The 18,920-nt window shown below is 42.6% G+C and overlaps 1 protein-coding gene across 7 annotated transcripts in view; it reads right to left on the reverse strand.

The window, feature by feature from the left end:
• The window catches only part of DISC1 (DISC1 scaffold protein), a 351,152-nt gene that overhangs the window by 224,830 nt on the left and 107,402 nt on the right, over positions 1-18,920 (reverse strand). For all 7 annotated transcript variants that reach the window (XR_007410095.1, XR_007410097.1, XR_007410096.1 and 4 more), the window contains exons 5-6: positions 10,570-10,699; positions 6,593-6,828 (exon numbers count right to left, since the gene is read on the reverse strand). Coding sequence is in view for 4 of the 7 variants with exons in the window: in XM_049108923.1 (XP_048964880.1) it covers positions 6,593-6,828; positions 10,570-10,699 (366 nt within the window). In the remaining 3 variants the exon portion in view is untranslated. The remainder of the gene's footprint in view (positions 1-6,592; positions 6,829-10,569; positions 10,700-18,920) is intronic.

The raw sequence follows: 18,920 nt of genomic DNA on the forward strand, positions 1-18,920 counted from the left end.
GCAATTGCAATATTAGGAGAACTGGCTGCAATCAGTTTAAAATGATTATCTCCTATCCCTGGAGCTCTAGCTGAAAACAGTTAATCTGATTCCAAAATTATAAAAGAGAAATGGATGAGTCTACAAATTACAAGCCTCCCAAGAAGAACCTACCTAAATAATCACAGACCCACACTGGAAACTCCATGATGGAAACAAAGCACAGAGAATTTGTAGAAAATCATAGTAAACTCAATCTAGTACAAAATGACATTTTTTTTTTTTTAAATCTATAAGGGGAGATTCCTCCCCTGCACTTCTCAAATACATTCAGCAAACACAGAAGCCAGGGTCCTGTCTTCTTGGGGTGAGTGGCAACTGTACTCAGCCAGAGAGTTGGTTGTTTCAAATCCCTTCCTTCCCTTCCAACCCTTCTTCTCTTCCAAGTTGTGGTTGGTATACTTTTCTCATTGCCTATAATGATGACCTTCCAAAGGAAATGGGAGGATACAGTAGTGAGTTGCATTCCAAACGCTGAACAGTAGCTACAGCGCAGGCTTCAGTTCTGGCCTGTGTCTGGTGACATGCTAGTCATTAACACCAACCCACTGAGAAAAGAATTTGAACACGGTGCCCCACATATGGTCAAGTCCTGCCCAGCGAACGTGGCAGGGGAACTCATCTGGGGGCTACTGGGAACAGAATTACTGTGTTTTTAAGCACTGTGTGTTTTAACTGATTTCACAAAATCTGAAAGTACAAAGTGTTCTAGATACAGAAGGAATCTCCAACATCATCTGGTTCAAACCTTCATGTTATGAACCAGACTTCCAGTTCCCATAGCGCCGGGCCTTGGAAGTAGTGCCATCCTCCTTCTTCCTCCATTCCTTTCTTTGGAATGGCCAGCGGACCTCTCTGACCTAAAACAGTCGGCTGCCTGTGTGTAGAGACCTGTTTGCTCTGATCCCTCTCAGATGACACCAGGTGATCTGTGGAGCACAGAGACAACCATCACTGGAATGACACCCATTCTCTTTTGCTTGGATCCACAGACCCATGCTTTGGCTAGCTGGACTTCTTTCCATTGTCTGCCTGGGCACTGGATTTGAAACCTTGGTCTCTCCTGGGTTGTCAGTGTTAACTACTTCCCCCACCCCCATAGCAAAGATATTGGAACACTGCTGCTATGTGAACTGGGGTCCTCAGCAGCCTCATCTGCAAAATGGGCATAAAACCAATATGCTGTCTAGGATACTTTATAGGGTTATGATGAGCAAAAATTAGCATTTTGTAAACAATAGCAATGTTAAAATTAATATGTGATTATTATTACAAATCTCAGTAAGAAAGCAAGCTATGATAAATGTGAGATTTGAGAGGCACATCTGCAGAGTGGTCCTGAACATGGAGGCCACTGCCTACCCCTGCTCCAAGGATACACCAGTCTTGCTTTGTTCCTCTGCCACCATCTCAACCCATTGACTTTCTGGGCAAATACTGTCTGCCTCAGCGATTCCTGAGGAAATAGAGGTGTATGCTTTACAACAAAGATAGAAAAGTCAGTATCTCCTATACATTGGTTCTAGCAACCACAGAGCTACTCTGCCAGATGATTTCTGATGGATTAGTCCCATAAAGTCACTGCTCCTGAAAGAGCTACCAGGTGAAAAGACAAGACAGAGAAGGTAGAGAAACAAAGACCAGAAAGAGAAACTAATGAACACAATCAACAAATGGAGAAAGACTGGCAGTCCTGAGGGATGTACTGAAGTCTCCATGTCACTCTGCTTTGGGCTACCTGTTCATCAGCCGTGGGCACAGGGACACACACAGCTGCCTCCCTGCATACACTCTGAGGATCCAGAACACTCCTCCTGGACGTGCTGGATCCAGGCCTTGCTGTGCTCACGGTGCCTCCTCATTCTCACAAGATATGGATCTGAGGGGAAAGTGCGACTACTGATTTTTTTTTCCCCAGTCAATTGTGAACTGCTGAATTTTCTTATTTCATATAAATCTGTCTTGAAAGGAGCCCTGATACTGGCTTGGGATGCTCACAGATACCTGTGACAGGGATGCTTGAGCTCCTGAACAGTTCATCACCCTCACTGGGGAGCCCTGAGCAGTACACTGTAGGGAGGAGGGAGCACCCCATGCTACCCAGTCATGCTGACCAAAGTCCCAGACATATCAAGCAAGGTCCAGCCAGCCCCTTGTAACTAGGGATTCAGTTGGCTTCACAGTTTGTGCCAATGGTTTGTAAAAAGATGTGACACGTTTCTTCCAAATGCCCAAGAAATAATTCATCCATGAGCTGCCAGAGCACATTTCACATGAAGCATGAGAAATTCCAGGAGCTGAGGGATAAAGACCTCAACCACAGGCTAATACGAGCCAGACACAGGTATCTAAAGAATGTTAGGAAGTATCATCCACAGCCTGCATCTCTATTGTCATTACTCTGATTATTCCTATCTCACTTCACAGTTGGCCACATGCTGCTGGACAGGGTCACTGCCTGGCTCTTCCGTGGTGTGCAAGGCACACAGACCAATAAAGGGTTAGGAGAGCTGAGCCAATGGCACTGGAGAGACGTGAGCTGCAAGTCACGACCCTCCTCAATTTATGCCACATTAAAAAAAAAATTATGCCACATAAACAGATGGGAACTCACACCTCACATACAGGGATGTGGCCCAAGAAAAGCCCCAGAACTTGTCACATCCTTCCTTCTCTGCCCCCCATCCTTCTCCCCACACTGCCCCCACCAACACCCAATCCTATTACGGATTATTGGAGTGGAGTCAGTATGGAATGGAATGAGAAGGACTGGTTAATATGGTTGGAGAATCCAGCTCACTGGATAAAAGCCATCCATCTAGACCTCTCCCATTAAATGAAAATTTGTAAGAGGAAACAAGGAATTTGTTTTAAGGCTGAGGGTTTGGAATCCCAGGATAGAGAAATTCAAACAAATATCTGCAGTGGGCCCTGTCCTTTCTACATCCCTGTTCTATCAGCTTCCACACTGTGGAGTTCCTGATTCCCCAGAGGATTAAAAAATATTCTCTTGGTCATTGGAAGAAAACCATTTCTGTTGGCTCTATCAAAAGGCAGCTATGATATCTCTGAGAAGACAGCTCCTCATTCCACCCTGCTAAAAGATAATTGATCCAAAACACACACATTAGAAAATTCAAATTGCTGCTTTGGTTTCTATTATAATGTCCAAATAAAAAGTCACTGGCTCTCTCTTTCCCTCATACAACCTTCTCCTTCCAGCCTTTCTCTGACATCCACCAGATGATTCCCAACAAGCTATGGTCAGAAATGATGGCGCCATGCAAGCAGAGAGTCTCCATCAGTGATTTGCTCAGAAATGCCAAGTGCTATTAGGAAGTTCCTTTTCAAGCTGACTGTGTAGTTTATCCAGTGAAGAAGCATATCCTTCCCTTTGAACTTGCACATTACCCAGTTGAGTAAATCAGAAACAGCTTCTCCCCAGACAACACCCTGAGTTTATAGCTCATCTCTATGAAAATTCTTTATCAGTGATGATAATAATAATTGTGACGCTGAGTGGTCTGCTTCTCCACATATTTGTAACAATACCAATCTCTACAACCTCTCTTCATAAAACTTCAAGATTTGCCTGTTTCACAATTTGTCAGGATCTCTCCTCCGTCTGGCCTAAGAAGAAACTATTCTCATAAACAACAGACACTGGTCAACAAAGCTGTAGGTGCATATAAGATGCAGTCTTCTGGCTGGGGCACCTATGAGATAGCCCCCGTCAAGTCAACATCTTCGAAAAGAAAACCAGTATCTCATAGGAAAAACTAAGTCAAACAGTATTGTGTATAATTAGTTAAAAATACTAGACCAAGCAATCTGTGATCTATCGAGCCATATGACTCCACATTTGCTTCTTTCAAACACTCTATTTCTGGGAGTCCATGCTGCAGCCCATCAGTTTGGAAAAAGTGTGTCTTCCTTCTTAAACGGAAAGCCCACAAAATAACAATGATTTTTCCAGTTAATATTTATGACCAGAAACAGCATGAAGCCTCACCTCCCTCGTGCGGAAGAAAGGAAACTGATCTGTACCTACACACCCCAAACTGTCCTAAGGCAGGGAGGTGCCTGACTGTACCACTAAGTAAATAAAGGAGATGCCAAGGGTCACCCCCTGTTACAGTGTCACCCAGATTATGATATGTCCCAGGGTGGTCACTCCCCAGCAACATAAAACTCTGCTCAGTGCTGGCAGTGTTCTGCTCATGATAAACATTCCAGACTGAGAACTAAGGCAGAATAACAGATTAGAAATAATAGGATCCAAGTTCAAGGGCCTCGCTCTATCAGCCTGCCATATAATGGAGATCCTTGTTTTAGACTAAGAGAAAGAACTTCCTTGGATCTCTGGAAAGAAACTATCTTCTATTAGCTCAGACTCAAAGGCTGCTATGGATGTATATGAGAAGGCCTCTTAGTAGCTGCTTCACCTGGAAAAGCTCCTGAGTTTTTGTTTCCTCATCCATAAAATGCGAACAAGGAGAATAGCCCGCCTACCACCCCAGGCTGCTCTGAACGCAGTGAGTTGGTGTGTGAGAAAGCACTTGCTCTACAACTTGTGCATCTCTGTACAGGACAGGGCACACCTGCAGGGATGCTTTGAATTCAACTCAAAACCCAGAGGCTTTGCTAAACACTGCAGTGGATTCTAAGTTAAGCATGCCCTAGCTTTTTCTGGCAAAAAGTCATCACCTTGTGGGAAAGATGAGAGGTGGATAACAAATCTCTGTGTGGTTAAAAGCAAAAGGAAAAATAAGTAGGACACATCTGGATGGTAGGATGAAAAAAGGATCATTTTAAGCCTCAAATATAAATATATGTATTTGTAAACATAATTATAAACTCACATGTATATTTCATCTTATATATTATACATAATACATGTATATAATACAGTACATGTTATGTGTGCATATATGACATATGATATACAAAGTATAATATATATATCATCTATACCTATACCTCTGTACGTGTATATGTGTGTGCGTGTATACACATATGGATGTAGAGTGACTTCCACAGGAGAACACTGGAAGCATCCCTGTGTGGGAAAGATCCTCAGAGGTGGAGGCAATAGTATAGGGACACGTACAAAGATGCAGCTGGAGAGCACAAGTCATATTCAATGGTCAGTTTCCTCTGGCTGAAATTTGGCAACAATCCAAATCTCTTCTCCTCCATGAGCATGAGCCATGAGGTTAGATTTCTGAAGGGAAATATTAGGGCTGAAAGGAGAATGAGAGGAAGTCCTAAGCACCTCCCTAGAGTAGCATCCGTGGCTTGCTTTTCTTGGCTGGATAGTATATGCTATGTGGATAACAGGAGACCAGGATTCACTCAATAGCCTAAGACACGTTGGGACAGACAGTTTGAAGGCCTTCAGAAGCCTGGAATCCCATTATAAACGTGACAAGCAGTAAGCACAGTAAAGTGCATACTACCATCCAGGCACTGTTACCAGAGCTTTATATGTATTAACAGTTGATCCATGTAACAGCCCTATTATCATCATCCCCTTCCCCAAGTAATAAGTGGCTCCCAGCTGTTACATTGTTGAGTAAGGATTCGCCCCCAGAAAATCAAATGGCAGAATCCACATTCTCAACCACTACAGGTGGTAAGTCCTATGAAGTAGTGCCTTCAGCATAACTAAGCAGAACGTGAATCTCTCCCGTTGCTCTATACTCACAACACCCACAGTCCTTACTTCCCATCTGCATGTTCATTTGGGCACTACTCAACTTTTTAGCTAAAATGCATACGCTTGAGTTCTTTCACCAAGATAAGTCCATGATCTCCGAAGGACAAGACATAGAAGTGTATCTTGTAGATATTCCACAATATAGACCACGGGAAAGATTCTCACTCCGTAAGTGGATAAGAAGCTAGGCTGAGAAGCAACAAATAGGAATTTTAATATCAATTTTGCCTCTTATCAGGACTGTGGGCAAATTACTAACATTCTTGAACTTTCTTTTCCTCATCTATAAAATAAATATAATAATAGAAGCAACCTTTAAAGCTTAGCACAGTGCCTGTCAAAGAGTAAGCATTCAGTAAATGCTAGCTATTATTAATAACCATTCATTCTTCCTGAAAGAAATACTGTCATGATTGAGTAGCCCCCTCTTAATGATTCACCCCCTCCATCAGTGAGAGATATAGTTTACCTCTCTCCAGATGAGCGTCCTCAGCAAAGGTTGGCATCAGAATCTCTAACCAACTGAGCTGCTACAGATCTCAAAGAGAAAGAAGGTGCCCTTGGGGTCTCTGGAAATGGGGAGGGTGCGTAGTAGAATGGAGAAGAATACTGGCGTTTGGTAGATTGGGTGGCCAGAATATAAAATGTCTCCAAATATTCAGAACTGCCCCATACAATGAATAATTTTCCCTGCTCAAAATAACAATAGCACTTCTATTGAAAAACTAGAGCCCTTCTTGGAAAAATATTTGTGTATGAGGGACAGCAGGTAACATCAGTCCTGTAAACTGGTCAATGAGTTGAGGGATTCCAAATCAATTAGGAAATCAATACCTCCTTATGGTTTCAGGTGGTTCTGCACAGATGGGAATCTGGTTGGCAAAGGCCAGGGTGTCATGCAAGGCCTTGCGGACTTCCTGCAGCTCGCCCAGAGACAGCCTGCCCACTAGGGTGGTCAGGTCATAGCCCTGCCATGGGAGAAGCTGCTCCTGCTCTTCTATTTCCCTTCTCAGCTGCTGATCTTTTGCTTCCAGCACAGACATTCTTGCTTGGAGAGCTTCGATTTCTTTCTGTAGAGAATGGAGAAACCAGATTTTATAAATTAACCCTGCTCATGGCAAACTGCTCTGCTGATAGAGTCCTTTAAATGAGAGTCGGCCATATGTACAAGAGCCCCTTCTAAGGCAGGCAGATTTTTGGAGGTTTGTTGAAGTAGAAAAATCACGCCAATTTTATATTTCTGATTAGTTGGCGTAAGGAAAGATATTCCCTCCCAAGTATTCAATAATTATGGGGGGTGAGCCAGGAATTTGACTTGGAAGAACCAAGCAAATATATTAATAACTTACTCCATTTGAGCCGGAAGACCTACAATATAGAGTCGCAAACGTCGTATGTTTGAGGTATGAACTAAGCAGGTAACACAGGTCACAGACCGAAAAAGAAAAGGGAACAATCCTTGGTTGGTCTGTCCCCAAACATGAAAATGTAGTATGTAGAGAAAGATTTAAAAAATCACAGTTTGCTAAGTCTAAAAGATTGAAGGAGCAATGGGATGCTGCAGATAGTGTTATACAGTCTAAAGTTCATAAAAATATTAAATAAATTCAATTCCACTAATATAGCAGACCAAAATCCAAAGAATCTATAGAGTATCATCCAATCTTGAGGTCAAAGGATAAAACAAACAGTAGGTTATTGAGTGAATGCCCATTGTGTGCACGATGCTAGAGCAGATAAGCATCTCACTGCCTTAGCACTCTGAATTTAAAATGAGACTCTTTCAATCACCACACTCCCATGTCCCATGCGTTGGTTTCTGGCTAATAAGAGCAGAGCTCTGATCCTGGGTGTCTCCCCATCTCTTATCTGTGGTCGCTCAAATCCAAGTACAGATCACCTAAAACTTCTACCTCCTGACCCCATTTCCAGTTTGAGCTGAGGGTAGAGACTTAGTTGGTTGGGACTGAAGATCCACCCCTGAGATGCTCCAAGAAGATAATATGTCTCCCATTGGTCCATCGTTACAATATCATTGGCATTGTTTCCCAACTAACCTCCCATCCTCCACCTCTGCCCGTATCCTATTGTTTTCTTTCCTTGTAACTGTGGAAAATGCATGTAACATGAAATTCACCATCTTAACCATTTTTAATGCCAGTCCCATGGCATTAAGTACATTCATATTGCTGTGCAACCATTGGCACCACCCGTCCAAGACCTCTTCATCTTATAAACCAAAACTCCAGATCCCCATTTACCCCATCCTTCCCCCAACCCCTGGCAACTGCCATTCTACTTTCTGTCTCTATGAATCCCTAGGAACTTCATATAAGTGGAAGCATAGTATTTGCCTTCTTTGTGACCGGCTTATTTCACTCAGTATAATGTCCTTAAGGTTCTTCCAAGTTGCACCATGTGTCAGAATTTCCTTCCTTCTTAAGTTTGTATAGCACTCCATTGTGTGGATGGAGTACATGTGGCTTATCCATTCATCTGTAGATGGACACTTGGGTTGCTTCCACTTTTGGCTGTTGTGAAAAATGTTGTTTTGAACATCACTTTGAGGTCCTTATTTCAATTCTTTTGAATATATAGCCAGAAGTGGAATTGCTTGATTGCATGATGATTCTATTTTTAACGTTGTGAAGACCCACAGTGCTTTTCCACAGTGGTCCAGCACCCAATTCTTAACACAGAAGTCAAAGTGATTCTTTAAAACGTGGTCAGATTATGTTGCTGCTTTGCTTAAAACCTTCCAATGGCCACACTGCAGTCAGACAGAAGCCCGAGTGCTTATAAAGGTGTGCAAGGTCCTCCAAGACGTTTCTCCCTGACTTTGTCCTCTACTATTCTCCCCTACCCTGGCCTGCTGGCTGCCCTCTGAACATGTGAGGCACATCCCCACTGCAGGCCTTCATGTGGCTGCTCCCTTGGCTTCCATCTCACTGCACAATGGGTTGATCTTAGCTTATGCATTATAGCTCTTACCATCCTACAACATAGTAAGGACGTAACTTGAGAATTAATTATGTTTGCCATTTCTTATCTATCTCCCCATGCCCACCTCTACTAGAACATCAACTTCACAGAAATCCTAAGCATTTCAAACAGTATCTGGAATATAAGAGGCATTCAAACACCTGCTGAATAAATGAATATTCACGTTCCCCCAGAGTTCTGCTGAGAACATTCTCCTCAAACACTAAGTATCCCAGTCTAAAACTATTTTCTGTACATTCTGACATCATAAGGAATTATGCAGGCTACTGAAAAATATTGTTAATATTTTTCAAATATTGTTAATATTGTAAATATTAAATATTGTTCAAAACCAAAAGCCAGATTTCACATTTTCAGCTACCCAAAGTGATGTGGAGAACAAAAGCAAAAGACATATAAGAAAAATAATCAAATTTCCTTTGCAGTCCACTGACAAGTACTTGAGACAAGCAGGGTGACCTTCCTCCAGGAACTCAACTGCCTCAACGTGAATACTTTGCTAGAGGCAAAAAGCAACCCCAGCCTGACATTAGCTTGACTTCCAGGATTCTGTAAGTCTTCTTTAACATATAAAAATCCCTTCAGAAACTTCCTTTACCTCTACCCCCCAACAAAGATATATGTTATTAATCATCCTCCAAACATATGGCCCACTGATATACATCTGAAAGGTTTCATGACTAAGAATTTACTAGCAGTAAATGACTCCTCCAGGTCCTAGAAACCTTGCTTCCAAATTTCTTAGACTTACACTCTCCCCAAACCCCTTCCAACTTAAAAGCATATAATCAGTCACTCCTCAAACCCAATGAGGCTCTTTCTGCCCATGGGTCCTGTCTCCATGCTTTAATAAAACCACCTTTTTGCACCAAAGACATCTCAAGATTTCTTTCTTGACCCTTCGCTCCTGAACCCCATACATCACAACACAAACTTTTAGGACGATACTCACTGAATATAGACGTATTCAGTTTACTGGAGAATATTTTCAAGTTGTGATGGCTTTTGCCACCTTGCTGTTATGGGGACTTGGATGGGCAAGCTCAGGTAATAAGAATACTCTGAACCAGGGGGTAGGGATGGGAGGGCAGTCCAAGAACTCATCCAAGCCCATAAAACAGTCTAAACTCACTCCATTGTTTAGAACCTAAACCAAGATTTGCACTCAGGTGTTCAAGACCCATACTCTTCCTGGAAGTCACGTTGTCTTCCATAGATGCTCCCTGTTACCCTCCATTCCTGTCTCGAGACCGTAGGTTCCAGGTGGTATGGACCCAACTTCAAGGGTCCCTGCCTCAGGCAGGGGGAGTCCACTTCCAGAGCACCTGATAGCCTCCTGCCTTAACTCTGTGCTGCATCTAGACTTCTGGCCCCTGAGTGGTTCCTGGCCACCACTCTGGGCCAATCTGGAACTTTCATGTGATATCTACTGGTTTTTCCCAGACACGCTAGCCTTGCCCAGCCCACACTTACAACTCTGCCCCCTGACAACTGCTCCTCACACTTCAACTCAATACAATTTTCCATGAAGGATTTTCACAGAACACATTTCTTCCTGCCTTTCAAAAGAACCTCATAAAGATCAAAATGATCAGAGGTGACAAATTGGCCTGGCAGACAAGGAAAGCATATTCAAAAAGTAATGAGGAATATTGAAAATGGGCACAAACACCGCTGAGCTTTCAACCCCTCTTTGTGGAATGAGATTCCTACCAGCCCTCCAGCCAACTCCACCCATCTCTCTCTTTTGGACTTCACGGGTGGCTGGCCAAAGCTCTCATTTCTCTGAGCATCCTTCCCCTGCTCACCTGCAGCTGCCGCTTCTCCTGAAGAAGCCAGTCTCGTCTGGTGATGGACACACGCAGGGTGTCCTGAGCAGTGGGCTCCCACAGCTTCGGCTCCATCCTGGGGGTGGTATGGGGGTCATCACTGCAGGCCCTTAAAGTACAATATGCATGTTAATACAGATGTGAAGAAACTGAAATCCTTGGAGCTACAAAACTGTCCAGAGAAAGAAATTTCACAAAGTGGCCGCCAGCTGTTCTCATCTTTGGCGGGTCAGAGGAACTAGGTCCCTAAAGTAAGTTTCTGTTTTAATTACATTCTGTTGGGGATTTTGCTTTTACCCAAAGCCAAACTGCTATTTTTAGGCCTGCCCTGTCCCGTCCTATGGCCCCTAATCACATATACTATCTACGTGCTGACACTGTCCAATGCACACCAGATTTTAAAGACTTCGAATGAAAACAAAGAGTGCAAAATATTTCTATAATTTTTGTGTTTATCACATATTGGAATGATCATATTTTCGATGAACTGGGTTGCATTAAATATATTGTAAAATTAACTTCACCTGTTTCTTCTTGCATCTATTTAGTGTGGCTACTGGATAATCTGAAATCATGTCTATGGTTTGCATTGTATTTTATTGGACAGTGCTGGCTTGATTATTCAGACAGAGCCAAATGCCAGGGGCCGGTCGTGGCTGCAGAGATTAAAAAGAGCTGTGACTGATCCACAGATGCTTGGGGTCAGAGCTTCTTAGAAAAGGCTTGCTAAAAGACTGTCAAAAACCACTTAAAATCTGGCTCTGTCAGGAGCTGGCACATTTGGTCAAAGCAGTGCTGGGGGAAATGCAGCACAGGCTTGATTGAGGCTTTGCAGGGGTCTTGAAGACATTTACCCTTAACGGATGACAAATTCATCCTTAAAGTATTCAATTTCTAACTCGATGCAGTTGGACAGAAAAAAAATATATACCCCAAGCAAAAATTTATGTCAAACCTATGTCAACCATTCAGGGAAACTAAGTTTAGGAAAACATCACCAACTAAAAAAGCGAATGACAAGTTGGGAAAAATAATACTGGCCATGTACCATAAAAAGGAAAAATATTTCTAATTTCAAGAGTCCTATCGAACCAAGAAGATAAAGACGAACACATCTATCAGAAATTCAAACAGGTGTGCATAGGTGGCTAAGTCGGTTAAGTGGCCAGTGGCCGACTCCTGGTTTCAGCTCAAGTCATGATCTCTGGGTCCTGGGATCAAGCCCCACATCAGGCTCCCTGCTTGGCAGGGAATCTGCTCAAGGATTCTCCCTCTCCCTCCCCCTGCTCATGCTCCTTCTCTCTCTCTGTCTCTCTCTCTCTCTTTCTCTCTCTCTAACATGAATGAATAAGTCTTTTTAAAAATCCAACCAAAGGGGCGGCCCCGGTGGCCCAGTGGTTTAGCGCCACCTTTGGCCCAGGGTGTGATCCCAGAGAGCCAGGATTGAGTCCCACGTCGGGCTCCCTGCATGGAGCCTGTCTCTCTCTCTGTTTCTCTCTCTCTCTCTCTCTGTGTCTGTCATGAATAAATAAATAAAATCCTTTTAAAAAAATAAAAAATAAATTAAAATCCAACCAAAGGAATTACAAAGAGTTAAGGAAAATGTTTACCATCAAAAACACTTTTCAATGCAAATCCAAACACCACAAAATATCACTTTTCACTTAAGTGGCAAATGTTTTCAGGGACCATCATTGCTTGGTGAGAGAAGGGAAAAGGAATTTAGCATAAAATACAACATAACTTCGGATCCTATATTCCCACTTCTAAGAATTCATCATATGTAAATAATTACAGATGTGCACAAAGGTTAGCTATAAAAATAACACATTTTTTAGTAGCCCCAAACTGAAAACACACAATTGTGTCCCCAAATGAGGAGCAAAGCAGTAAGCCATGGCACAGCTACACAAAGAAGGGTTATGCAGCCACTAAAATTAGGTCACCAAAGAAGATGTAACCACTGGAAAATGATCTCTATCTATTGCTATTTTTTTCAGTCAGCTATTATGATAATATGTAGAATACAAAACAACTATTGTAAAAAAATGTATACAAAATATAGGAAAACATCCACCAAAATGTTATCAGCTCTCACCTCTGGGTCATAGAATTATTTCTTTTGGCCAATTTTTTATTTTCTAAGTTTTCTATAATGAGCATATGTTATTTCTAATACTATAGTGGAAATGCTTTCTACCATATACATTAAGTAGCCATACTATTGACTTAAATAGTTTCACATAGCCAATTGTCATAGCCCTTGGACAAAATAGACATGTCTGTTTGAAATAAATCACATTTCATATGTAAAAGATCAAGGGCAAAGTAGGTGTCTATAGCTTCTGATAGTCTGAGGCATAAAGGACACCTGTCCCTTCCTCCCCTGGAATCTCCTTCCAGATAGCTGGAACTTGGCTGCCACATGTACTGACTTCAGGGCTCATCAAGCAGGAACATGAAGCTTCCCGTTCTTATTTGTACAATCATATAGAGCCTCACTCCCTCCATGTTTCTCAGAAAAGAAAATGAGCAACTCATTTTTTTAGATTCCATTTATGAATGGATTTATATGGTATTTGTCTTTCTCAGTATAACTTATTTCACTTAGCATAATACCCTCTATGTCCATCCACAGTCACAAATGACACAATGTCATTCTTTTTGATGGCTGCCTAATATTCCTGTGTGTGTGTGTACACCACATTTTTCTTAACCATTTGTGTGTTTATGGACATTTAGGCTGCTTGGCTATTGTAAATAATACTGCAATAAACATAGAGGTACATACATCTTTTCAGGTTAGTGTTCTCCTTTTTTCTGGGTAAATATCCAATGAATAAACAAACAAAAAGCAGAATCAGACCTATAAATACAGAGAATGAACTGATGGTTGCCAGAGGGGTGGGGGTGGGATGTTGGGCTAAATGGGTAAAGGAGAGAGGGAGGTACAGGCCTCTAGTTACAGGATAAGTAAGTCACAGGATACAAGACAGCACAAAGAACACAGTCAATGATATCGTAATTGCCATGTAATAGGATGGATGGTAGCTACACTTGTGGTAAACTTAGCATAATGTATAAACTTGTCAAATCACTAAATCATACACCTGAAACTAATGTAGCATATTGCATCAGCTGTAAGAGGAAGGAAGGAAGGAAGGAAGGAAGGAAGGAAGGAAGGAAGGAAGGAAGGAAGGAAGGAAGGAAGGAAGGAAGGAAGGAAGGGAGGGAGGAAGGAAATGAGTAACTCATCCTAACATCTGTGCTGTTCATCTCCTTTCACTTCCAGCCCATTTCATTCATTCATTTAGAAAAAGAAAACACTATTAAGCCCACCCATCCTGTGCTGTGGTTCGTCCCTGGTGCTAGGGACCCAGCAGTAAACAAGACTTGGTTCCTGCACAAGAGCAGGGAAGGCAAACACACCAAAAGGAAAATACAAGGTAATAGACAAATGCTCAACCCAAGGTTCAAACCAATTATTATAGGAGTTCCAAGGTAAGAGTGAGTCTCCCACTTCCTAAATCTTAACGTGGCATTTACAAATGAGTGAGCCCACCAAGCACCGCAATGAAGCAGCACTACTATTTTTAGAAACAATGGTAGAAAATATGTCACCTCAGCTCTTCTAAGTTCGGAAGCAGCAGCTACAGAAAAGGGAACCTTGCTGGTATTTGTGGGCCTGACACAGATTCGGGTTCTCTGAATAATCTCAAAACCACTTACTTATTGTAACAGACCTTGCAATTTAGAAATTTATTTTAGGACCTGTTACTCTGATTCATGTGTGTAAAGGCAAATCACAGTAATAATTGTAAAAAAAATGCTTAATCTGATGATAATAAACTAGTACGAACGGAGAATTTTCTGTACACTGGACACATCACTTTTAGCACACTCACTTCTCACTACAGACCAAGGAGGAACATATTATTATCACAGTTTTGTCACTGAGGAAGCAGTGGCAGAGGAGATTCAGTGACTTGCTCTTGGCCACCAGGAGAACCAGCAGAAGAATCGAGGGGTCAGGGATGCATCCTACTGATCCCCACTTTCTGGCCTTTCCTGGACAGTGTGCCATTTGGGCTCTTGGCAAGATTATCAGCTCCGTTTCCTCCTAGTTTCTAGGCCTGTGCCACCCACACCCACAGATTAAGTCCCCTTGCTATTGAGCAGGGCCAGCTGAGAATGACAGGGAGGGAGGTGACCAGGGTTTGAGTACTAGTCCTACCTTTTTCTTGCTACGTGTCCTTGGATTTATCAAAGCTCTCTGAACCTTACCTTCCTCGTTTTTAAAATGAGGATGGTGGGGATCCCTGGGTGGCGCAGCGGTATGGCGCCCGCCTTTGGCCCAGGGCGCGATCCTGGAGACCCGGGATCGAATCCCACATCGGGCTCCCGGTGCATGGAGCCTGCTTCTCCCTCTGCCTGTGTCTCTGCCTCCCTCTCTCTCTCTCTCTCTCTCTCTGTGTGTGTGTGTGTGACTATCATAAATAAATAAAAATTTAAAAAAAAAAAAAAAAAAAAAATAAAATAAAATGAGGATGGTGATGAAAACAATGATGCCTTCCCTGTGTGGCTGATTATGGGGGTCACCATCAGTTCATTCACCAAATGAGCACTGTGCCCCTGCTCTGTGCAGGCCCCACCCTTGCATCAGGTGTGAGGAAGGAGGCAGAGCCCCTCTAACCTCAGGGAGATGCCTGTTTGCTGTCCCTCAAGTCCCCATACTTGCAGGGAACATGAGATCTGTGTGCATGTCCAGTGGACAGTGTCCTCTCCAGGGTAATGAAGATGAAAAAGAAAATGTTTCTGAGGATCTTCACATGGATCAGAAGAGGAAGTCTCTAGAACAAAACCATCATCAGCTATTGCCATCTGTGGGAATGGGACATGCTTCCTATCCCTGGGCTCCAGGGTCTTGGCCATCATAGCCACTCTCTCCGGAATGAGAGCCTAAGGAAGGGAGAGACCCAGCTTCACTTCGTGTGGTTCCCAGTGCTCACACTGAGTAGGGGCTTAGCAAATATGTGCTGAATGATTTAATGAGCCCACGGCCTAGAAAATCCAGAAGTCGTTTACATTCAGCTTTCTGTTGCATTTGGATCATTTCTTTGCACTAATTTATTTCTCCATTTGCTCTGCTTATGCAAATACTAAGAGTTTCCTGAATTTCCTAAATAGATACCATCTGGGTCAGGTTGGGAGTTACTGAAGGAAATCAACATAGAATTGAAAATTAGCTACAGAGGAGCTACAGGTGCAGAACTGGGAATTCTCCATATTATTGTTAATCACATTCATTACTTAATCCATAAGAAAAGCCCCTGTGATTAACCAAAACTCCTCTCTCTGTCTCATACACTTTGACTCCAGGTGTAGAAAGTCATCCACAGATGGCTGTGTGGCAGCCCCAGGACACACTGTAGCTCCGTAATGAAGCGGGGGACAGGTTTCCATCATTGAGATGTTCAGTCCTCTGAGCCATACTCCCTCTTCCTTCTATCATGTTGCTCCCTTTATATTTAATAATTCTCCATGTGTAATCCCTAATGTCAGTACAAATTAGCATTGCTGCTATAAACTAATCAGTATGTAAGATGAGCAAATCCCTCAGGGGCCAGAATTAACAACACGAGGGTTGGAATGTTAGAACAGGCCTGGGTGCCAGCAGGGACTCGGGGTCTCTAAGATCCTGCTCTCCACCTCCCAGTTTCTTACAGGCCCCCATTGGGGCTGCTCAGTGCTGGAAATATCCTTTGGCCTTTCTCCTTTGTCTTTTCCACTAACCATTTAAAGGAAAAACCCAATTTGTTAAATAAGATCCTATATCACTGAAACCAGTGAGAGCATATCTCATCCCAATGACCCCCATATACCACGTGACTTTTGTGCATGTGTAGTTCAGTAATAATGAGAAAAGAATGAAATGCCCTCTGGGAATCAACATTTCCAGAGCCAGGTGGTTAATGGGTGTGTGCCTGAGATGAACCTACATCACCACCTCCTCCCTAGCAGCACCCTGAATCCCTAGAGCCTCCAGCACCCTCCTTTTGCTCTAAGGGTTGCCTTCAGAAACATGGGGAGTGAGAATGCTATAGGGCAGAGGAGAGGCCGGACAATACACCTGCTAGGACATTCCGTATCAGAATGGCTCATGGAAGTGCCCATGGTTTAGACAGCTGTACGTATAACACAGAAGATCCCTTTCTCAGACAGGAATACCAGTCTTCACAATGCCAGAAAAAGTGCTATTTTGTGCCACTTCTGGAATCAAAGAATTTTAGTCAAGGAAAAAAAAAAACAACATTTACCAAGGCCAATGCTTTCATTATTACAGTTTGGAAAACTTGAGTTCAGATGACTATTTTGGGCAACAAGAGCCAAGTACAGCCCTTCTGAACACCTTTACTCATTGCTGCTCCCCATGGATGACCATTCAAACAAATTTATGTCATATGACTTCTGTGCTTCCATCCCTCCCTTTTTGGGAAGATGGTGAGAAAGAAGTGGTTTGGGCCAGTCATTGAATCACTGAAGTATGGTTTAGGTCTGGAAATAGCTCTTCATCCAACAAAGTGTCATAAATTAGTAAGGCCACTATGATAGTACAAATGCTGTAAAAATGCCTGGCATAATTCAGATAACTGTACAGTTCTGCCTATATATATATCTATGATTTGGGTCTGAAGAGTAAAGAGAATGGAGTAAAAGTCATATTCCTTAGGAAATCTAGCAACATTGTTTTATACAGTCTTACCCCACTCAGAAATGACTGTCCTGCAAAGAGGGGCACATGAATATTTGTTTGGGTTTATAACAGCTATGCTCAACACAATGGCTTTAGGACAGACTTCAGTTGAATTTGAGCAAAGAGGATGGCATGAGAGACCTTTATCTGGAAGATGATATTTATAACCCACTAATTCTAAAACAACTTCTGAGGAGTATTCTGTGGCTCATCCCATCTATTCTTCTCTTCTGTTCCTATCTCAAGTTGATGACAAAGGCTCAGTAGTGGGTTTCCTGGGAGTGCAACACACGCCATCCTAGTGACATCTGACTCCTGACCTTGAGTCTCAATTCAGGTTCAGAAACATACCCTGGTGTGTTCTGGTAAGAATAACCATTGTTACATCTTACCATAACATAGGCATCTTGTGTTATACCTCTGTAAAATGTGTCTATAATAGTTACTTTCTCAGCTTAACAAAGTATCTCCATTCCCAGCTGTGAACTTAGAGCTGGTTGTCTCTTCCCTAAATACCATGGTGGGAAGGTCCTGACATGACAATAAAGAATCACATGTTTCAAAGGGAACAGAGGAAGACCTGGTCAGAGGAAAAATGACTCAGTCCAGAAGCATCACCAACTACAAACATTTATCTCCCCTGTTCCCACCTGAAAGGAAGTATGTGAGCAGGAAATATTTGGACAGGCAAACCAGAGCTCTGCCTTGATAAGCCCCATTGGAAAACCATTGTCTATCTTTGTTTTTAAACTTTGTTATATTTTGTCTACTTGTGCTTTAAGTTATCCACTGGGAAACAGTCTTTGATAAAGGATATTTTGCATGATGCCCTACACACACACACACACACACACACACACACAGACACACACACACGGAATTTAAGTTGTGAGTATGACCGATTTTAAAGTACATATTGGTGAAGGTCTGGTGGGAAAATACATGGGATATATAGTCAGAGAAATGCATAATATTAATGAGAAAATTATCAGTCATATGTGTGATAGTTGGCCAAACTTCTCTCTTAGGAGAAAGAAAAAAATAATTCTTTTGATTGAAGGAAAGATATAGCAGGAAGAGGGACACCTGGGTGGCTCAGTGGTTGAGCATCTGCCTTCAGCTCAGGGCGTGATCCCGGAGTCCCAGGATTGAGTCCCACATCAGGTTCCCTGCAGGGAGCCTGCTTCTCCTCTCTCTGCCTATGTCTCTGTCTCTGTCTCTGTCTCTGTCTCTCTCTCTCTCTCTCTCTGTGCCTCTCATGAATAAATAAATAACATCTTTAAAAAAAAAGATATAGCAGGAATATTTGCCCCTCTGTTCCCTTCTGATCATTGCTATAGCAGGATATTGAAATGTGATTTTCCAGTTGTTCCAGAATAAGAAGCTAAAGCTGAAGAACACAGGCCCAAACGCTCTACATTCTAAATTCTAACAGTAGAGTAGGGTGCCCTACCCTGGGGGCTACACAAGCAACGCTACCACAATCAACTAGCACTCAACACACACACGCGTTGGCCATGTAGGAAATAGAGTTTTCATGAAAGATGCTTCTTCTTCTCCTTTCCCCAGTCTCACA

Source organism: Canis lupus, chromosome 4, assembly GCF_003254725.2.
Source record: "Canis lupus dingo isolate Sandy chromosome 4, ASM325472v2, whole genome shotgun sequence".
Taxonomy (NCBI): domain Eukaryota; kingdom Metazoa; phylum Chordata; class Mammalia; order Carnivora; family Canidae; genus Canis; species Canis lupus.